Below are 23,484 nucleotides of genomic sequence, written 5' to 3'. Positions count from 1 at the left end.
GCAATGCTAACTTTGGATAGCCTACATCAACCAGAGGGTTGGAGGTTGTCTGTTTCATTGTGACTGTGTTGGTGATGTCATGTGATGTCATTCTGTAATGTGGTCGTCACAGCGATGGATCACTAAACTAGTCTGTTGATCTATATGGCTGTCTTTTTGCTATGACATCATCCATAATGATGGGACGGTTCTCTGGATTTTAACTGGAAGTACAGTACTGCCATGAGGTACAGTACTGCCATCAAAGGGATGCTATCAAGCCTGTTCTAGGAAAGAGATGTGATGTGTGAGTGTGCTTGCCATGCAGGGTTTACCGGAAGGACAGGATTACTCATCTATTATAGATTAGATTAGATCTCTCTGTACCCTTTATGACACATCACTCGCTGTGTCTGTGATTAGTCTGCGGTGTTGGAGGTCAACTAGTGTATTTTGCTTCTCTTGGTCTGCCCTATACATGGAGATCACTTACCTTCAAACTCCTCAAAGGAGGATGCCTTTACGAGCCATCAGATGTGACACAGAATTTATTATTCATGTTAGTGAGCCGATGATGTAAGAGGAAGAAGCTATGAGATGTTTTATTGAAGCTCACTAATGTATGCATGGGGAAGGCTCTCTCTGTCTCTCTCTGCACTCAGAGGTGGAGGGGGGGGGGGGGGATCAATGTGCTTTCTAGTCTTGTCCCACTGGTGTTGTCTGGGAGAGGGTGGAGACAATGGGGCTGCTGCTCTGGCTGAGTGATAGTGTCTTTACCTCACCTCTGGGCGCTGTCTCTGGCCAAGCACTAGAGGCAAGGGCGTACAAGGAGGGAGGAAGGGAGGGGGGCCTGCTGGAGACTGGCTGCCTGCTGCCGCACCCTGTTGTCATTGTGACGTTTAGTCATGTTCTGAGGATCTGTGAGTGTAGAAGGATATTTTTTGCTAGCCTCGTGTGCTCGGTGGACTTGAGAGGATGTTGTTTTCCGCGTTTTCTAAAATGGCCTGTTGACCTAATATGAAACACAGGATTGTGTAACTCCTGGGATTTTATCATCAGGCCTGATATCCAGGTAGGATAGCCTAAAGCAAATAACCTACCGGTATGTTGTGATTCCATCTCTTTGTTTTCTTGTTAGGGGCGGGGTTGCAAGCTGTTGATTTGAGGATCTTCGTCCTGCACCCTCACATCCAAGCGTTTAAGTTATTTTAAGAGTTGCTGATAAAAAGGCCAACTGAAAACAGATCTAAAACATGCTGATGATGAGTTAGACCAACTCCCCTGAGATGTGTCTACTTTGGAGGCCTAGACTGCTCTCTCTCTCACATGATAAAATCAATATCTCGACATCAGCATTTCTTAACCAATTAGAGAAGCAACAATGGTATGAGTCTACAGCGTGTGTGTGTGTGTGTGTGTGTGTGTGTGTGTGTGTGTGTGTGTGTGTGTGTGTGTGTGCGTGCGTGCGTGTGCTTGTGTGTTTTCCCTTGTGTAGCCTACTCTTACAGTATAAGTAAAATGAGGACAAATATCTAGATTTCAATGGCATGTTGTTATGTTTGATCCTACAGTATGTCATCAGAGTAGCCTACATAGCCTGCATTAGTCTATCCTACTAAATCAAGTGGCAAACGGCATGCAGTGTGGATGAATTTGATGGTATTGTCAAATAGCCACTGCTCAGTGTATCATCTAAAGAGGATTATCCTGGTCAGTATCACACACTGGCACTGTTAATCTGGTGCACATCCCAAATGTCTACGGATGAAATAAAGGGTGAGCATTTAGCTCTGAACCCCAGATGGTACAAGCGCTTGTGTTAATGTTATCTCTCTGTCATCTGTGTCTGCAGGTCTCCGGGGCCAGTGTGTGTCTGAACACTGTCAGCCATGGCGTCTGCCAACGTTACCCTGGAGAATCAGCTGCACAGTGCCCAGAAAAACCTGCTCTTCCTCCAGCAGGACCATGCCAACACACTGAAAGGCCTTCATGCAGAGATCCGCAGACTACAACAGCACTGCACAGGTACAAACATGTTAATTGTGAACCTTGAACTGAAGTTATGGTAGCAATCACACTATGTTGGCCAAATACAGGTGGCCTAAACTCACACTAGCTAGTTCAACCTTGTTCTACATCAGTAGAACATTCAGCTACACCCTTAAACATACTGCTGATACACAGTTTTGCCTTAACTACATTGCCCTGTGAGAGTGATGGGACAGTGAAGCCTTTTTTCCTATTTTGGCTTGATTTGAAATCAAACAATTATAATGAGGTTAAAGTATAGATTTGTCTATTGTTTTATCAGGTACCTTTGTCCAGACATAATAGCTGTCTCTCTCTAATATTGATTCTAGGATTTGCGTTTGCTTTTGGTCTTTTGTTCTTTTGGCTTTTTGTCTGCTAATTGGTGTCTGTCAACATGAGGGACCAAAGTGAGTCAAGGAGGCAATTATGAGGCTGTCAGAACTAATCTGAAACATAGCCACAATCTTAATTAGCTAAAACAACAATTAAGAAATATCCCAAAACAAGTGTCCCACAGAATAGGAACACTCTCCAGGAGGCGTCAGAGACTACCATCCTATAATTACATCACTTGCTGAACTAGGCTTCACTGCAAGGTGCAAACCACTAGTTATCCTCAAAAAGTATGGTCAGGTTCCAGTTTGCAACAGAAAAAAGTACCTAAAAGCCTGCAGAGGTCTGGAAAAGGGTATTGTGGACAGAAAAGTAAATGTATTTCCAATGAGCCTATTCAAGTGAAATTTGCACCAGACTTTGGTATTAACTCAAACAATCCAGATGTAAATAAAGTTATGTGTAATACAGTGGAATGAAACAGGAAAACCGTATTGAACACACTAAGAAAAAGCAGTACACCACAGCAAGGAAAGGCAAGGAACCAACTGAAAACCATAACTAATTAGGAGGCAACTCTACCTCCAATCTGTGCTAATGTCAGCTGGGTTAGAATATATTGATGGGCTATAAAAGTTTTTTTTTGTTACCAAGGTGCCACACAACAAACATCTAATGATGGGTAAAAGCAAAGAGCTGTCTCAAGACCTTCGCAACCAGATTGTTTCAAAACATGAAAATGGAATTGGCTACAGACGTATTTCACAACTTCTGAATCTTCCAGTAAGCACCATTGGGGGCATTATCCGTAAGTGGAGGCAACATCACTCCACCATCAACCGGCCACACACAGGAACTCCTCGCAAGATTTCTGATCAGGGAGTCAGAAGGATACTTAGAAGAGTAGCCAAAGAGCCAAGGACCACTAGGAAAGAGCTCCAGAAAGACTTGGAGGCAGCAGGTACAACTGTGACAGAAAGGACAGTAGGCAATGCAATCCACCGCTATTGGCTCTGTGCACGCTCAGCCCACAAAACTCCACTACTGAAAAAAATACATGTTGAAGCTTGTTTAAGGTTTGCCAAACAACATTTGGACAAGCCAGTGAACTACTGAGAGCATGTGCTCTGGTCAGATGAGACCAAAATTGAACTTTTTGGCTGTCACACAACACACCATGTTTGGAGGAGAAATGGCACTGCACATCACCTGAATAACACTATACCAACAGTGAAGTTTGGAGGTGGATGTATCATGGTGTGGGGCTGTTTATTCTCTTGTGGTACTGGCAGACTTCATATCATTTAAGGAACAATGTACAGAGAGATTCTTGAGATGAACCTGCTGCCATCCACCAGGAAGTTGAGGATGAGACATGGGTGGACCTTCCAGCAGGACAACGATCCAAAGCATACAGCAAAGGAAACTAGCAATTAGTTTCAGATAAAGAAAATCATCTTGTTGGAATGGCCCAGTCACCTGACTTAAACCCAATTGAACATTTGTGGAAGCATCTGAAGATCCAGATTCACAAGAGGGCCCCCCATAATCTTCAAGATTTAAAGACAATCTGTGTAGAGGAATGGGCCGAAATCACACCTGAATACTGCGGGCGATTAGTTACTTCATACAGAAAGCACCTTGAAGCTGTCATTACAAACAAAGGCTTCTCCACTAACTATTTAATTAATTTCAGTTAGTGTGTTCAATACTTTCTTCCTGTTTCATTCCACTTTATTACACATAACTTTATTTACATATGGACTTTAATGTTTAGATTTGTTGTCTGGATTGTTTGAGTAATACCAAAGTCTGGTGCAAATTTCACTTGAATAGGCTAATTGAAAATACATTTAATGGACAAAATGTTGATGTGTTCAATACTTATTTCCCCCACTGTAAATATGAGTGCTTCATTTGGACATTATATGAATCTGTCCCGTGTTGCAATTTCTTTGTTGTAATCAAATTTAGTTTGTGTTGCATTGTTGAAATCCAAGCTTTTGGAGTATAGAGCCAAATGAAGAATAAATTGTATACTTAAGCAATATCACACGAGAGGGAGTGTGTTATACTGAATATCAGCACGGCTGTGATTCGGTCGTAGGTACAAGGCCGCAGGCGGAGTACCGAAGACAATCACAGCCATGCTGATATTCACTATAACAGCACGACCTCGAGTGTGATACTGCTTTTATACAACAGTTCTACAGCGCAATTTATTAGTTAACAAAAATAAGACAACAGATTATGATTTGTTTGTTTATTTAATCATTTATTTTGGCTCCGTCAACAAAAAATAGTTCCGCAACTGGACTGTTGCCTAGTAACCTGAACACAATTACAGTTAAAAGTCCCAGTGCTGTTATACTGTATATCAGCACTCATGGAATGCCTCTTGTCCAATCAAATTACTTGGTCGGAACTAACTGTTGTATAATGTCCCATTACTTGTGAAGGGTACTGTATATGCAAAACCACTGTAGGTCACAGCCAGGGAAAAAACACAACACCCGCCACCTGCCAAATGCGGGTAGATTTTGGCATTGTCGGGTAAATCTATGAATCTTACCAGCCATTTTGGCAGGTAGCCAAAATCTAATCCAAGTAGTACAGTAGCATGCCTTCTGAAAGTATTCAGACCTTCTCACTTTTTTCACATTTTCTTGTTTTATAGACTAAATTTAAAATGTATTAAATTAAAAGAATTTGCCATCAATCCACACACACAATACCTCAGAATGACTATTCATTCAGACCCTTTGCTATGACACTCTTAACATTTTATAAAATATGTCATCAACAAATCACTCAAGTCATAAGTTGAATTGAGTCCATTAATGGGAGGATAATAGTTCATGTCATTTTGGAATTAATATCTTTGTTTTTATAGGGTCTCTAATTTGCATAGGAATCAATTACACACTGTGTGACATCCTAATCGAAGTGATGGGGTCTGAATATTTTCTGATGCCTCTGTAAATCATAAATAGCAACCTACTAGACCACATCTGCGTGGCTCAAAAGGCCTGTTAAACATGTGCTTCAATGCTTTGGCCTGATTGCCTCCCCCCCACCCCTGCCCCTTGGACAACCTGCTACTGCTAAGCTGGCCTGGTACTCTCACTAATCCTGCCCATGGAGTGCAGGAGCTTCCCACCATGCCGGGTCACATGCCACTCTCCTGTAAATAAGTGCTGCCTGCTGCACAGACTCTCTAAGTAGCACGCTAGCACGCTCCTTGGTGCCACCCCCACCGCTGCTGACGGGGCTAAAGATGTCACACCCTGGTGGTCCGACGGTGACATGTGATCCCCTTCTCTTTCCACAGACTTGACATACGAGCTGACAGTGAGGAGTTCAGATCCAACAGGTAAGACCTTTCACAGGCCCTTCGTCCATCACATGACCCCAGGTTTGCACATACTCTATGCAGGTATCAGGTTGTGCTTTCTAAATACGTTACATTGCATTTATAGACACTTTTTTCATCAAGCTCTCATACTAGCGTCCCTTGTTGCTTTCTTGTTGACGATATTCTGTATGAACTAATGATAGTTCAGCAGATAGGTGTTACTTGCTTTCACTAGCGGTTAGAGAACAGTGATAGTGCCCATGACCCAAACCCTAAAACCTGGGGGCTATTAATAAGGTTCCCTGCAGCAGAACCGAGGCCTCTGCTCTCCTGTGAGAGAGAGAGAGAGAGAGAGAGAGAGAGAGAGAGAGAGAGAGAGAGAGAGAGAGAGAGAGAGAGAGAGAGAGAGAGAGAGAGAGAGAGAGAGAGAGAGAGAGAGAGAGAGAGAGAGAGAGAGAGAGAGAGAGAGAGAGAGAGAGAGAGAGAGAGAGAGAGAGAGAGAGAGAAAGAGAGATGAAAGAGGTGAGGAAGAAGTGAAAGGGAGAGAGAGATAGCAGAAAGGCTCCGGCTGTATCCTGGTAACACACTCCCACCCAGGAAGCACCCCCCACACACACACACACACACATACACGCACACCATTCAGGGGACTGTCCTCCTTTCACAGTCCACAGAGCCCACTGCTAAGCACACAGCCCCCCCCACGTTACCATGGACATGCCACAATCAAACAGAGGTCTGATTGAGACCCTCCGGTGAACTAACCTTGGTGTCATGCAGTAGAACCAAACAGGGGTTTAAATCAGAGGCCTGGCCATTAAAGGCTAAAGTTAGTACACCATTAGCCAAACAGCGGCCTGTGAGCATGTACAGTGCAGTTGTAGACTCCAATAGTAGCTTCATTCAGAATCGTGGGAGAGCTATGCTGAGAGTTGTGTAGGATGCAAATAGGATCATACACTATTTTATATTGTATGTTGCATCTCTAGCCATGGTGCCAAGCATCAGACCCCAGACCACCCCAGGCTTAATCCTCGGATTAGTTTAGCTGGATCTATGGAACATCAGTGGCCTGATACAGAATGACGGTTGACTTACAGTTTCTAGCTGCCATCTGCTTTGTGAAGGGGACTCTGCTTTGCCCCTGGTCTGTGCAGTACGTGCTGTCTGCTGTGGGGGGCTGCTGTCAGAGACAGTATCAGGTTAGTGTGGGACAACACACAGATTGCAGTGCAGGAAATTAGATTATGTGTCGCAGCACTAATGCACGGTCTGCAACCTACTTAGTGCATCACGGCTCAGCTGCTCCAGCTGGGGTTGAAAACAAAGGCAACATCCCCCCTGTCAGATGGTAGAGAAACACCAATCACCCCTCCACCCACCCACCCACCTCTCAATAAGAGACAATCATAGCTCCGAAAATGTGATTGTAAACAAGACAAGACAGTTCAGTGGTGAATGGACAGACAGCGGTAGATGGTAAGGTGGGGTAGATGGGAGTAGATTAGACAAGACTAAGTCATTCAATGTTGGTCTTTGATATTGTTACATCTAGTACATACAAGCATATAAAGGGCCTGTAAGCACTAACAGATGGGGCTTTACCACGCAGTAGCTATAGAGAAATATGGCCGTGGTAAATGCCGGCGGGGCAGGGCGAGGCGAGGTGGGTGGGGGGCAGTGTTGAGCTGGTGAAGGGGAACGGTGATGAAGGTCAGAGGAGAGCTGTTCCCATTGCTATCGACCAGAGCTGTAAGATGAGACGAGAGCTCTTTGCCTACTGCAGATGTAGCCCATTTGTCTCCTCCACCACTCAGACTCCCCCATCAGCTGACAGACTCGATCCATGGCCAGTGGCTGCACTTAACGTGCTGTACTAATGGGACATTTGCGTTTGTTGTTTGTGTTTGAGTATTGCTCATTTCGCGCTGCTGTTGCATACCTGTTTGAAGGAGACTGGTTTGAATGATGCTGTCATCTGTACCAATGACTAGGCCTAAGCATTTGCATTCATTGCATTCATATTTGGATGTCCTTTGCCTTCTGTGTGTGTCTGTGTCTGTGTCTGTGTCTGTGTGTGTGTGTGTGTGTGTGTGTGTGTGTGTGTGTGTGTGTGTGTGTGTGCGCGTGCGTGCCGCTGTGTACACCATTGTCAGTATCTGATTGGGTTTGTCCGTACAGTATTCTCTGGTTTAACAGTGTCTCGTGTCTGTGTGTGTTTGTGCAGGGAGCAGTGAGGCGCGATGCAGGGAGCTCCACCAGAAGTGTGAGGAGCTGGAGGCTCAGCTGAAGGTGAAGGAGGAGGAGAACACGGAGCTGCTGAGGGACCTGGAGCAGAAGAACGCCATGATCTCTGTGCTGGAGAACACCATCAAGGAGAGGGAGAAGAAGTACCTGGAGGAGCTCAAGATGAAGAGCCACAAGCTGGCCGTCCTGTCTGGGGAGCTGGAGCAGAGAGCCAGCACCATCGCTTACCTCACCTCACAGCTCCACGCCACCAAGAAGAAGCTGCTGGCGGGCAGCTCCTCCGAGGCCAGCCCCAACGTCAGCCCCGTCAGCTCCTCCTACAAGCCCTCCCCTCCACCCAAGGACCGGCAGCCTGAGACCCCCCGCCGCCGCATGAAGAAGAGCCTGTCCCAGCCGCTGCACTCTGAGTTAACTGAGCTGTACCGTCTGAGTGGCGACGGGAGGCGGATGGTGCTCCGGGAGGCGGTGGACGCCATGCCCGACCCCACGCCTTTCCTGCAGGCGGCGCGAGACCAGCCCGACCCACACACGTTACGGGAGCGACCCGGCGTCATCCCCCCCATCGCCTGCGAGCGCTCCCCGGTCCCCCCGATGGTGGCCTCGTCCAGCCCCCGCCACAGTCCGGCACGAGACCGGCAGCACCGGGCCCACGTGGGCGTGGCCCACCGTATCCACCACAGCTCCCCGCCCCTGGCGCCGCCTCAGCCGGAGCTGGAGACGCTGGCCGTGGACCAGGTCAACGGAGGGAAGGTGGTGAGGAAGCGCTCAGGGACGGACAGAACAGTTTAACACACTCACACACACACACACACACACACACACAAACACCAAGAGAGGCGGGAAGGAGCGTCACCTGCTGTATAACCGGCTGCTTTTTATGCAACACTGCAACAAGTAAAGAAAGTTTAAAAAAAAGAAAAGAATAGGAAAACAGATGAAAAAAAAGAACAAAAAAAGACACCTTGTTTCTGGTCCTCCTTTAAAAACGTTTTTCATATGTAGAAAGGGACTACTGTAAGCATGCCAAATGTTTTGTTTCGAAACCCATGTGACTTACACAGCCTTTTTGCTTTGTCCCTCACCTCACTTTGTCTTACATTGTGCACAAAACATCCTCAGCCAAACATCTGCATTATTGCCTGCGAACCTGGCAAATTCCTATAGCTTACATATAGTCATGGTTACTCCAGTTAAGTAATTTCCCTGTATTTCGTCTGGTCAGCAGCAATACCACCCAGTCATATTAACAGCTATCTACTGTAAAACAGTCTGCAGCTACATAAACGTTATAAACAATAACTTATTAAAGTAATACTCCCTGAATGTTTCATATTCTTGCAATGTTAATACATAAATAACACCATAGGAAGGAATCACACGTTGATGTTCCAGTATAACGGATGGGTAATATTTGGCCAGTTGATGCAGTGTGACAATGGATTAAATAGGACGAGGGTAAGGAGATAAAGAAGGAGCCTCTAGTACTGTAAATCTGCTGAATGACGACTGATTGGTAATCATTTATTCAGCAGGAGAACGGTGAAAAAGGGTGTGTCTGTCTGTCTGTCTGTCTGTCTCTGTACGTATGTGTGCACCAATGTCCTGGGGGTATGAATGTGTGAGGTTGATGAGAACATGAGAGTGTACTGTATGCTGATGAGGTTGTGAAGGCCGTAATAAGGGCATTTTTGAAAACATATTGTGGTCACATGACTTTGTAATATTATGACATGTCCTTTATGATACCTGTACAATTTTAATTGAGTTTTTTTTATTATTATTTATTTATTGGTTGTTTAATATAGAAAAATACAACTCAAAATATGAAAATAGTTGAATTATAATCACTTGTCATGCTTCTCACATCACACATACTGGTCCTTGAAGACTACATGTATATTACAATATAATAAAGCAAGCCTTTTGATACCTCTGTTTCGTGTGGTGAGAAGAATCTGAGGCACAACGCATTGAAGCTTCTGAACTCTCCAGAGTGGACGTCAAGTAATTATAATTCTTTGATTTGAAATTCAACAGTGAATATGTTCTATATAGATGTTGACAATAGAGGAGGGTGTCTATTTTTATGTAGTGAGGGGTTTATATGTCATCATTTCCTGTAGAGGTTAGAACAACTCATATAGAACTGGTCATTCTGAAGACTGAATGGATGAATCATACTAGAGCTCTGGTCTCTGGGTCGATATATTTGAAATTCCACTGTGAACATGAGTCATATTGATGTTAACATTAACATGTTGATGTCCTGTCGTAAATGTCAACATTTCCCGTAGACGTATACCACTCGTATAGTAGAACTGATCATTCTGAAGGCTATGAATAGAATCATACTAGGCCTTTGGTCTTCGGATCAATAACTTTGAAAGTGGATATTAGATACTGTGAAGAGTGGATAGAAATTAACAACACGCATACTACCATGATACGGTCTAAGTATACAATAGTAACCATAATGCATGACATGTCCATCTCATTTTGGGTAGAGCATTATTTATTTTAATCATTTAAAATACTTGCACACAAATCTACAACGTTTATGTTTGAGAATTGACTATTGTGGAGAATATTAGTCTTTACTAAGTCAGGCTCATACTGTATGTATCTTCATACTGTATATATCTTCTTTTGAAGATAACATTTAAATAATAAATTGGACTGTTAAGTATGTCCTTCAAGCATGTACAATGCATAGCAAGTGGATTAGAGAGTAATAAAGTGACTATTCAAACAATGGTTTTAGAGTGGATGGCATCGTAAAATGAGTTGAATTGCCACTCATGAAGTGCCGCATTAGTGAAGTGTTAAAACAGATTGCTGTATCTTATGATGCAGTTAGCTGACACAAATCCAGTCCTTATGAGATTTGGCAGGTGACTGCAATGTGGTCGTCCTGGAATATTTTTTTACTATACTGACAAAACGGAATTAATTACAGCCAATGTGAGTGGAGTGGAGTAAAGTTTTATATTTTGGGGGGGAATATCCCTTCAGACTGAAAGTTCGTTTAAAAGACCACTAGATGTCACCATTGTCTTAAAAACATGGAAGAATCTAGTGTCAAGAAAACAATTGTGGATGTTTTGATAAAACCAAACCAATGACACTGCAGCATATAAACAAATAACTTAAAACACAGAAAAATCAGAAATAGAGTACACCACCACATATCATTAGGTTGTATCTGTCATCAAAGCGTAAAAAAGAATCAATTAGATTAAAAGAAACAGCTAGTAAGTACTAAGTGCCAAAAGCCTAATATTTTTCCAAAAGCCTCTTCGTACACATTTGATTCAAATTAATTTATGTATGATGTATTGTCAGCATGTTGCTAAAAGTACAGTAGCAGTGTGTGGCTTCAGAGTAGCTTGGTGTATGCTGCCCTCACCTGGTTACATTGGTGAGCCCCCCATTTATTTTAAGTACAGACATATTTCACCAGAAATCTTATCTATAACCCACATCATCCAGTTCTGTTGGATTAAAGCCAAACAAGAGTGGGTTCACCGAAAAAAGACACTGTGTTTTTTTTAGGACAGAGCACTTCTGCTCCCTTTGTGTTTGCTTGTGACTGCAACAAGCTATAGCAGTCTGATACGAAGGGGCACATTATAGCCTGCAGGGAGTGGGAAATGTTGGTGCAGAGAAGGTTTACCGATTGGTTGATATGCCACTAGATATTTCAGTGTTTCACATAAAATGATCTTGGGTAGCACCTGGGCCATCTTAGGTACACTTATTTTATGATAAGCCCATGTATCCATTCCTTCTTAGGGTTGTCTTGTGGCTGTCCATGCACGTTTTGTTGACTGATTATGTCTAGTTTGTCACTTAAAACATCTTGAAGGTGCTTATGTAAAATTCAACCCAAAAAAAGACACAGAAGGTCTATTCCAAACTTTTTAAAGAACTAATATATTACATGTTTGAATCAGTAATGTCGATATCATGGACTCAAACTTATCAGGCTGCCCTCGAAAAGGAGGTACAGGACCCCGGCCGCTAAGACAAACAGACTGAAGAACTGCTTCTACCACAGGGCCGTCAAGGCCCTGAACACAGCAAAGGCCTAAGTTCTGGGCCCAGGACAGTCTGGACGGATTGTATGGCAGCTAGTGCTGAGGCACAAACATGTACATTTCAAGCCTGCAAACTGTGACACTTTAAATAACGTGAAAAAATACTTTTGTGCAATATGACAACCCTAGTTGACTATCTGTGCAGTATAGTACAGTGGATTGTGTACATAGCCTTTATTTATGTAAACCAGCTCCTTACCTTCTTGTGATTTTATTCTTTTTCTAAAAGTTTTTTTTTTTTTCCTTTCCTAACACCAGGGGAGCCACCCCTCCTAAATTTCGTTGTTTGGTACCTGTACTGTAGCAATGACAATAAAGTCCATTCATTCATTCATTCATCATTACCTGTATCCAAGGCCGGCCCAAGACATAAACAGACTAAGCGGTCGCTTCGGGCCACAACCACTAGAGGGGGCCACACTTTTTTTTTTTTTTTTTAAGCTTTCTTTGTTGTCTTTTTTTTTTTTTTTTAGGACTGATGCTGGATGGTGGTGAAAGGATGGATAGCTATAGTCTCTACAGTAGCCTGTTGTTTTGTTGTTAACAATTTTATAGTGTTCACTTTATTTATTTGGAATATGTTGCATTCATATTGATTGTTCATTGCTATTTATTTGTCAAAATATTTTTGTTTTTATTGGTGTTCATTTATCATTGTCTTTACTTATAGACCCTGTTAAGTGCAGGTTTGTTGCTTTTATAGTTGACTTTACTATTTATTATTTTGAATACTTTACAGTTGTTAATTGTTATTTAGTTTCTACAGTTGCCTAGCTGTTGTTTTGTAGTTAACATAGTTAACAATTCTTTACTTTTATATTAGTTGTTAATTGCTATTTATTTGTCCAAATTAGTTTGTGTTGTAGTTTTAATTGGTGTTCATTTAGTTATAGAACTTGTTATGTGCAAGTGTGTTGCTTTTATAGTTGAAAATGTTGACTGTTATTGTTATTTAACTTCTCAAATGTTAATATTATTATGTTATCATGTGTCTTGTGTGCCGTAAACACCCATGTATCGGAAACACAATTGAAAACTCCAACCCCAGACAAAACGTGTGTGCCACATTCAAAATCTTTGATTTTAGGGCCACAAAAGTGCTAGAGCCTGAATCCATAACTCTATCTATGATTTTAGGTGCCGTTTTCCCATCCCCCAGCCTCAAAATGGACAGGGTCAGGCTGTTGAATAGGAAACAATTGAACAAACTGCACAAGGTTTTAGGTGTCAAAAAGTGCTATTCCATAACATGTGACATTATTATTGTGTATTGCTCCTGATCCATCCTGCTTATTTATGGACTACTTGGAAACTCTCTCTGGGGGTCCTCAGTCCTCAACTGGGAAGACTCACTGCTCTTCTACCCCCGAGAGTTGATAAGGTTGTCATAGGCTACACGACTACTACCATTCAACATGTTGTCCCTGTGTTTGTTCCAGACCTACAGTATGCTATTCTGGGAAACTGTCCATGTCTGCCTAAAAATATGCTGCACACTGGTTGATATATTGTCTGTTTCTCAGCTTTAGGTATAATGTAGGTTATTGAAATTCAAACAGTCCAGATCAAAACGAAACGCAACTTCGATAATGATCTTGTGATTGTAATAATTAGGCTACGTTTTAATATATCGCCATACAATTATTACGCCTATGTTGTTTTCAATGTACCGGTACTGTTAATGAGACTGTTCCCGTCGTCTCATTCTCAGCACAGCGACGCAACAACATCCCTCTCTCGTTTCTCAACATCGCGACGCTCTTGTGCCAAGACAACGGTGGAGATTTTCTTGGGCAGCAACAACACAGGTGCTCATGGACCTTTGTAACGGATTTTCGACTACTTTTCAATTGCATGTTTAGTTTATGATTGCATGAAAGTAAGACATAACATGAAGATCTACCGAGCAGCCAGAATGGCCCCGCACCTCACACGTTCGGAAGGTTGTAATTGGGGCATGCGGCGTATTGTTTATACATAGCAGACGCCAGACGGAGTTCGGATAAACCGAGAGGCAATGAAGTGGGCTATGGCAATTTTTTGGAAATAACGCGATGGACTGTTTGTTTGTATATTGTCTGAAATATCGTTTAATCCTTAATTTCAAAGGAACAAGTGAGACAGGTTTGAAAAAGCCTTCTGCCATGAAGAGTCGAAGATATCTAATGTGTAAGTCTCCCTGCATTTTGCAATTACACACACCATACCATATCAATATCAAGGATTTGCCTTTCTTTGTTTTAAGATGAGCCTGGAAGAAGCAGCTACCGTAGAGTACCTTCACCTGACGGTATCACAGCCTACAGGTCCGTCCGTCCGTACGGCAGCCAGGCATGTTGTAAGCTTGACTGGAGGAGAACAATAAGGTCCGATTTGATTGCCCAGGTTCAGCTGGGCAGACACATCTATTGTACTGGATGTAGCTATTGTAAATATATATTTTTTTAATGCGGAATTTAAATCCCTCTAATCAGGGCTAGATCCCTCGAGGATTACTGAATAGAATCATAGAATCATATTGTAGCGAAATGCATGGAGAACAGCACTTATATATATATAATATATCAATGAGGATATCACGCAAATGCTGGAGAGCCGGACAGGAATAAAACGCGTATTGTGATATTCTACCCCGATAGCTACTAACTGATACACTATTTGTTTTATGTATATTGTGCAAAAAATATGACAATGCTACTTAAGGCTAATATTAGTATTAAAAAAACACACACAAAAAACCTTCCCCTATCTGTCACTGATGGACTATGTGTACCATGATTGTTCCATTTTACGAGGGTACAATCTTGAACCGGCATGTGTTTTGATAGGCCTATCTATAAATCTATTTCGTTTATAAATACTTGATGAAGACTTGTAGTGATATTGCTGTTGAATCAATACATGCTCATATCTCAGATGCCTGGTGTCAATCTTCATGCTTTGGAATCACACATTCAAAGTGTAGTGAAGTGGTTAGTAGAAGCAAGCAGAATGTTTATGGGCGAATTCTAACCTACTCTACTGTATGATCATTATGTAAGTATTGATGATTTCAATTCTGGTCATGTCCTTTTCTCCTTTGAGTTGGTTTTAGGTTGTGGTGAGACTTCAGCAGTCAGCTCAGGACAAATCCTACCAAATGTGAATTTGCAGTTTCAGTTTTTTCTAATGTCCTCCTTTCCTGTCTCCTGTCATATTTAGAGTGTGTATCCAGTGCACATCTGTTGGAGGTTTCTGTGGAGGTCTGACTGCTCCAGCGTCATACTCCTGCAAAGCTCATCATCATCGACAACATCATCATCTGCCACTTCAAACACAACAAGCCACACGAGGAGGGAGTCTGCTTTTGGCATTTCAAAAGGCGCTGATCAAAGAAGTAGAAGCTGCAGTCAAGAAAACACCTTTCGCCGAAAGTGTCGAAGAAACCAGATGACCTGTTCACACCGCCATTGAGATTGAGGACTGTTATAGTGACTGTTAATACAAGTTGTTGTTTTTTTCTGAACAAAATGTTTTTGCATCTCTGTTGACCTACTGTGTAGTAGTGGTCCTCTTGTGTGGTGATAGCAACAACTGAACCACTGGTTCTAGTAAGGTCATGGCACGTCCGGGCTCTGGGGTGCTGGTGTCTGTGAACGGGTTGGGGTACCCCCCTCAGAACCTGGCTCGGGTGGTGGTTTGGGAGTGGCTGAACGAACACGGCCGCTGGAGGCCCTACAGCGCGGCGGTGTGCCACCACATTGAGAATGTACTGAAAGGGGACGCACGGGGGACAGTGGTCCTTGGACAGGTGGATGCCCCGCTCGCCCCTTACGTCATCGACCTGCAGTCCATGCACCAGTTCCGACAGGATACAGGTAAGTGCCAGTTAGAGCACCTGTGTGGTCATCAGTCATGCGATTGTGTGGGCACAGACAATCGTCAACGTTGATGGGATTTACAATGTAAAAGGCGTTCATTTTGGGGCATTCATTTAGTAGGGGAATATAATTAGTTCCTGCTATTATTTAGATTTATTATGTACAATGTTGGCATCCTAGTTCCAGAAAACAGAAATATAGAAACCAACTTGTGAAGGGTTAGCAATCTGCATCTTTTCGCACTCAAATCTAACACAAAGGTGATGTAACTGCTATGGGAACAAGCAAAGGGATCAAATCTGCCCTGAGACCTGGAAATGAGCCACAGGTTGAGATGGGTTGTCGTTGCTACAACAGAAGATGAAGCACTCAGGGGACTATTAGTACTCACCCAGATGAAAAACAAGTGTAGTAACCATCTTAATCACTCTGTAGTCTGTACGCTGCAGCAGTCAGGTCATGACCTTGCCAAAGGTCACAGTGATTGAGGCAGCTGTGTATTTGTCAAGTCCTGTACTTCTCACGCTCTCCAGCACGGGAAAATACTCGAAAATGACTCTCTATGAAAATAAGTATATACGGTATATATTTCGGTTTGTAGTATTTTGATAACGGTTATCTTGCAGTAGTAGTATTTTGATGGTTATCTTGCCTCCCTGCCACAGCACTACCACTCTTTGGTGCACAGCTATCAATCATTCATGATGAGCACAATGGCATTTCTCTCTTCAGTAGATCTAGATATTACGCTAAAGACGCTATAGCTATCCTTTAGATATGTTGTATGTTTATCCAGGAAAGGAATACTGTATGTTAACCAACTATTTGGTAGTTCAGCTTCTGGAATCCACTGCTGGGTCATCAGCTCGCCTGTCTCGTTTCTATTTCTCGGACGCAGCACATTTTGCTTCTCAGAAATGACAAAGTGTTTTCACCTTAGCTTATCAAAAGCTTTTCTCTATGGGTTAGCTCTCAGCTCAGATGTACCTGCTGTTACACTCCTTTGACAGAGAGGATGTGGGGGTGGTCTCAGACAGCTGTTAGAGCCAGCCATAGAGAAACCTCAGGCACCTTGATCCTTGACGTCTTATACAATTACAGTATATAATGAATGCAGAGATAAATACATTGATTGATTTGCTAATTGTTTGATTAACCTTTGCTGTCCTAGTGTCACTGTGCTGACAGACATAGGACATGACAGACAAAAGACAAACTACTGTATACTGTATAGGCCTATATTCTCCATTGACCTTCCCAGAGGGGGCTAACATATATGGCACATATATATTCACATACTGTATACCGTTGAGCTAGAATAGTATTAACTCTCACTTGCTATTAGAGCACCATTCTATTTATGTGCTGTCTAGTGCAGTGAAACAAATAGAACCTTTAAGTAAAAGTAATTGTTTTCACGAGATTGATAGACTTTTATGGATTTACTTGGTGCTGCTCTCTTGACATGAACCAGCCCTTCGTGTTGAAACCTTTTTAGCTGATGAGTGAAGCGGTATCTTTACATGGCTGTCACGCTTGGCTGAGCCGAAGGAAGTGCCCTGGGTGATTTCTGCTGTCCCTGTCGTCTTTACCCCTCTGATAGAGTATAACAGAGAGCTGCACATGTGTCTGGGCCTGGCTACCGGTGAGATGAGCCAGCCGGCCGTTTGTCAGCCATTACCATGGCGCTGGGGCTGGGCCTGACGTTTATCGCTCCTCATTGTGCCGTTCGCCGTGTTACCTTCCCCCTCAGTCGGGATAAAACTGTCACAACAGGAGCTGACGGACGGCGTCCTGGACACCCGCTGTATCTCCTCCTCCCCTGGCTCTGTTCCTGTCCCCCGGAACACAGATAGGCTTCAGCTGGAGCATGCCTATGGATCTGTCGTCTGATGGGACCCCAGTGGAAAGGCAATGTGATATTGATGCACAGCTATTTACATGAATGTTCAGTTGTGCAACTGTGGCCTCAGCACTGGGTTGTTATGGTTTTCAGTAGATGTTTTCAATTTGAAAGACAGTTGGGAAAAACCCATCATCAGTCGCCCCAGCTGCATGACCACAGATTGTCCCTCCGGAGAAACCCTATGGTTTGTATGCCAGCGGTCTTGTCTTCTAAAGCTCTGCGTTGGTGAGAGTCTTGAAAGAGCAGAGTTGTGTTATGTGTGTTATGTGTGTTGTGTGTGTGTAATGTGTGTTATGTGTGTGTGTGTGTGTGTGTGTGTGTGTGTGTGTGTGTGTGTGTGTGCGTGTGTGCGCGAGCGTGTGTGCGCGAGCGTGTGTGCATGGTGTCGTCCCAGGAGTGTCAGTGATGGGGAGTGTGTGTCAGTTGTGTGGTGTTTGTCTCCGCTCCCCACAGGCTCTCTGGGAGCAGGCCTGTCTCCTGTGGTTCTGGGCGGACCGCCTACGGGTGGGATCCACTCCCGCACCAAGGAGGCCCGCACTGCCTAATGAGACAGGAGTTCTATTTTAACTCTTGTGCTCTCTCTAATCAGTGTAGCATGACGGCAGCACACGCCACGGTCCATGCAGCAGGGCCTCTCTCTCTCTCTCTCTCTCTCTCTCTCTCTGTGGAGGAACAGCTCCAGTAGCCAGACTCTCTAGCCAATCTGTATTCTACTGCCATTTCAAAACACACAGGTTACATAGAGCTCAACTCAGCACAGGCTTTTAAAAAGAAGATACCAATCTGTGGTGAGGTGTAAAAAAGAAGATAAAAAAACAAGTCTGAAAAAGGGGGATGCATGTACGTGTGCACTGTGTGCACGTAGGCTTAGGGGGCCTATGCCTGGTGTGGAGGAATATCTGTCTGGAGCCTGGGGATTGGTTGGCTCCTCTCCAGAGAGGACTGATCCATTTGCTACCCCAGAGGGGTGTTTGAACCTTTAAACACTGCTGTGGACTGATCCACTCTTTCACTCCACCCTCTTGCAGAGCACAACACAGGGACTTATCTGCCATCGCTATCATTCCCCAATCCTCTTACTGGCCAGTGTGATGGTTTTCACACAGCTGGGTATTATCTTGGTGCTGGTTACTTCCTCCACAGTCTCCTGATGATGTGGAGGCAAATACAGAGAAGACAGTCACATCACACGCACACACACACAGTCATGGAAGATTGCAGAATGACCGCCACATACTGTATGTAGAACAGGACATTAGTCATACACACACACACACACACACACACACACACACACACACACACACACACACACACACACACACACTATTTGAAATGTGTATCATGTGCCACATTATTCTAACATGGAAGTCTCCATGACAGTTACGGACATCAATGTGAGACCCATACAAGTTTCAATGACAGAAGCACTGCTGTACGGTCGTTTTCCGACCGTTTCAGATCAAGTGTTTCCAAACACATTCTGATTCACTGTGTTAGCAAATCGTTGTAGATGTCTTTCCATACAGAGGGGGATGTACCGGAGACTGTGGGTTTCTATGGTGCTCACTGGTGTGAAAGTGTTGTGTGTGACTGCCCGAGATAAACTCTATCAGTGGCTGCTCCGTTGCTATGGCCAGTGGAGAGACCATTGTTTTTCCCACTCTTGTTTGTTTTGGTTGTGCAGGCGTGAGAACCTCCTCTCCGCTGACCTGCTTTCTCTCTGGTCGTGGTCCTAGTTGACTCATTAAGGGCAGACACTGCCTAAAGGCATTATCATTAGCCGTCCTACATTTGTGTAGTCCATTTCATGGAGCTTACAAATAATAGACTCTGAGGTCTTGGTTTAATTGCTGACGGTACTGTAGCTTGCTGGATGCGAGTCGTGCAGGTGTGTTTGGGGGGAGGTGTAGAGTGTGTGTTTTTTTTACTAGCGTGCAGTGTGTGTGGGGGAGAGTGTGTGGGCGGAAGCTCTGACAAGTATTCTGGCTATGTGCTGCACGTGCTACAGGTCAGGCACAGTATGCGTTGGCCTGACTGTGTGATATCAAAAAACCTATTTGACCCAATCACATCTGAACACGAAAAACAAGCGGAAAGTAACTGAACAGAAAGGAAGGCTTTGTTTGTTGCCGCTGGCATTTAGGCCTAACCTATAACATGAGTCGATGCTGATCAGAACAATTCCTTCAATGTAAACACTGTTACAGTGTTACCACTGTTTCCCCTACAATTGCCTCTGGGGGTGGCGGGCCGTTACATTATATTTTGCATTACACATTGAGCACAAGCGTGTGGGTATGCTTGCTTGTTTGCGTGTGAACCTCCAATGCCTATGTTAACAGTCGAAGTGAATAGATAAGGGATCCCACAACAGCACTTTCATTTATTTTCTATGGAGAAGCTTTAAAGTCCAAGAGAGTGTCTGGGTGCAGAGAGAGGGGGGAGGCTGGGAGAAGAGGTCCATGTGTTTGGGTGCAGAGAGAGAGAGAGGGGAGGCTGGGAGAAGAGGTTCAGAGAGAGGGGGGAGGGGGGAGGCTGGGAGAAGAGGTTCAGAGAGAGGGGGGAGGCTGGGAGAAGAGGTTCAGAGAGAGGGGGGAGGCTGGGAGAAGAGGTTCAGAGAGAGGGGGGAGGCTGGGAGAAGAGGTTCAGAGAGAGGGGGGAGGCTGGGAGAAGAGGTTCAGAGAGAGGGGGGAGGCTGGGAGAAGAGGTTCAGAGAGAGGGGGGAGGCTGGGAGAAGAGGTTCAGAGAGAGGGGGGAGGCTGGGAGAAGAGGTTCAGAGAGAGGGGGGAGGCTGGGAGAAGAGGTTCAGAGAGAGGGGGGAGGCTGGGAGAAGAGGTTCAGAGAGAGGGGGGAGGCTGGGGGAAGAGGTTCAGAGAGAGGGGCGAGGCTGGGAGAAGAGGTTCAGAGAGAGGGGGGAGGCTGGGAGAAGAGGTTCAGAGAGAGGGGGGAGGCTGGGAGAAGAGGTTCAGAGAGAGGGGGGAGGCTGGGAGAAGAGGCTGAGTGTTTCCCTGATGTATAGTGACAGTCAGGTGGGGGAAAGCACAAACACTGGAACACAGGGATGGGAAGGGAATTGAGCTGTGTACAGGGCAGGTGTAATTCTCACTCTCGCTCATTTTCTCTCTCTCTCTCTCTCTCTCTCCATTATCCATTCTCCTTTTCCATTTCCTCTCTCCCTCTTTCACTTTGGACAGAAGTCAGCTTTCCACCCCCTCTGGTCCTCTCAAGGTCTGTTTACATGGCAAGTTACCAGACTTGTGTTATGCTTATGTTCTGTCATTGATAGTACTGTTTTCATCCATAGGAAAGTATTGCTAATACTAATTAGATATAAAACATAATCAACGTTAAAGGTGCAATACCTAGCTTTTTCCCCCTTGAAAATGTCACTGCATAACCATGCTGAATCATTACTTATGATGCATTGGCAGTCTGTGACAATGCATGCAACTGCCAAGACCCTGACCTTCTGCCTGAATTAGCTTTTCCCAAAATTTTGTACGGGACGTTTCTGGGCATCTACCACTTGCTGTGGGCGTGTAACCTGCAACTTGCGTGTTTAGCTCATTGGTTACCTATTTTCTGGAAGCCACAAACGTAATCGACCTAAGCAACGGAAGCCATCATGTGCAAATAACATGTATTGTATGTATATGTAAATAAACATCCTGTTTGACATTACAGCTCTGTCTGAGTTCGGGAAAAGAGGGGATTAGTTTGAAACTTTGGGTTTAGCGAACGTGAGAGTCTACACTAGCTGGCTCATTTCCATGTTCATGTTTCCGCGAACACTTCCAAACTAAATAATGACTGCATTTCAACCACGCAGGTCCTTTGCTAGTTTCAAGGTCATGTAACTAATTCTCTGGATAAAAAACGTGAAAATGAGAGATTCAAGTAGTTTTTGCATTGAGCAAGGGGAGGGAGAAAGGAGGAGACACTATTCTGAATTGTCGCAAAGGCCGCAGTCCTGCCTTGCCATGCCTTTAAGCAAAGCCTTAAGCCTTTAAAAAGGCTGTCGCTTTGTAGTCCTTAATGACTAACAACTGGTTCTTTTGAATTTAGATGAGTTGAATCCAAGCATTTTACTGGAGCTCGCTCAGTGCCCATTCCTGGTCCTCTACCAGACCCCCAGGGGTGACAGTGACCCTGTTTCTCTCTGTCGTTATTCCCTGGACCATGGGGCTCACGTCCAGCATTTATTGTTCTGGACCTCCTCCTCTGAGGAGGCAGTGCCACGTTCTCATTGTCACTGAGTGGCGATGTTGAGCAGACCGGGTGGGAGGGAGGATGGGCGGGCGGGTGAGCGGGCGAGCGGGCAGGGACTCTGGCTGGCACACGCAGCAGACACCCAGGGAATCTCTCCTCCATTTCAACCTCTAATCCGGTGAGTCACCACTTTTAACTGCTAAAGCGGATATCTTTCTCTTTCATCGAGCCGGCAGCTTTTTAAAGCTGCTCCCTTATCACGGCCAGTCTGGGAGGTCACTCAGATCAGAGCCTGTCTCCCCCAGCTGATCACCCGCCACTGCTAAGAATATGAATGAGTCCTACCCTCTCCCTCTAAGCAACTCCATCAGGCACTCCCTATCCATAGCCTTGTTAGTGATTACCAGTCCTCATCTGGGTGTCAGAGGGAAACTGGTGGTTTAGTTGAGTCAGAACCATGATTATACATTGTTCAATGATCATGATCGATGAAATCTACTCTATCGAAAGTGCAGCACCTCCAACTGATGATCAATTTGATTCAAATTGGTGCATAGATAAAATTCGTCCTGATTAATGCCTTGGCATATCAAAAAACAGACTGGTTAAAAAAACTGTTAAAAAGAAGGAAGACCTGGATAATGGCATGTACTCACCCTTACCTGTATTGTAGAATCCACACTCCACAGCATTTACAGGCATTCATCATGGTTGTGACATGGTGAAATACAGTGCTGTGAAAAAGTATTTGCCCCCTTCCCAATTTCGTGTGTTTTTGCATGTTTGTCACACTTAAATGTTTCAGATCATCAACAGATCATTCAAATGATCATTCCATTTATTGAAGTCAACGAGTTATTCAAAACATCACCCATAAAAGTAATTGCCCCCTAAACCTAATAACTGGTTGGGCCACCCTTAGCGGCATCAACTGCAAGCAAACGTTTGCGATAACTGGCAATGAGTCTTTCACATCGCTGTGGAGGAATTTTGGCCCACTCTTCTTTGCAGAATTGTTTTAATTCAGCCACATTGGAGGATCTTCGAGCATTAACTGCCTGTTTAAGGTCATACCACAGCATCTCAATCGGATTTAAGTCCAGACTTTGACTAGGCCACTCCAAAACCTTCATTTTGTTTTTCTTGAGCCATTCAGAGGTGGACTTGCTGTTTCGGATCATTGTCCTGCTGCATAACCCAAGTGCGGTTGAGCTTGAGCTCACCAACTGATGGCCGGACATTCTCCTTCAGGATTTTCTGGTAGAGAGCAGTATTCATGATTCCATCAATTATGACAAGTCGTCCAGGTCCTGAAGCAGCAAAGCAGCCCCAGACCATCACACTACCACCTCCATGTTTGACCGTTGGTATGATGTTTTTATTATGGAATGCTGTGTTAGGTTTACGCCAAATGTAACAAGACCCACACCTTCCAAAAAGTTCCACTTTTGACTCGTCAGTCCA

General features: G+C 44.2%; 2 protein-coding genes across 2 annotated transcripts in view; both read left to right on the top strand.

The window, feature by feature from the left end:
- Positions 1 to 1,868: 1,868 nt before the first annotated feature.
- Positions 1,869 to 8,734, top strand: ccdc92 (coiled-coil domain containing 92; the record flags this gene model as incomplete). The annotated part of the gene is made up of 3 exons (XM_080531040.1): positions 1,869 to 2,004; positions 5,675 to 5,716; positions 7,926 to 8,734. 3 exons carry the CDS (start codon positions 1,869 to 1,871, stop codon positions 8,732 to 8,734), a joined length of 987 nt encoding a protein of 328 aa, XP_080387166.1.
- Positions 8,735 to 15,640: 6,906 nt separating this feature from the next.
- dtx1 (deltex 1, E3 ubiquitin ligase) overlaps positions 15,641 to 23,484 on the top strand; it is a gene marked incomplete at both ends in the record, with an annotated part of 35,225 nt that continues 27,381 nt past the window's right edge. The window contains one exon of the mRNA XM_080531196.1: positions 15,641 to 15,899. Within this exon, the coding sequence (XP_080387322.1) occupies positions 15,641 to 15,899 (259 nt within the window). The remainder of the gene's footprint in view (positions 15,900 to 23,484) is intronic.

Source organism: Nansenia antarctica (genome assembly GCF_963989245.1).
Source record: "Nansenia antarctica genome assembly, chromosome: 5".
NCBI lineage: Eukaryota > Metazoa > Chordata > Actinopteri > Argentiniformes > Microstomatidae > Nansenia > Nansenia antarctica.
This window is presented reverse-complemented; position numbering and strand designations above follow the sequence as displayed.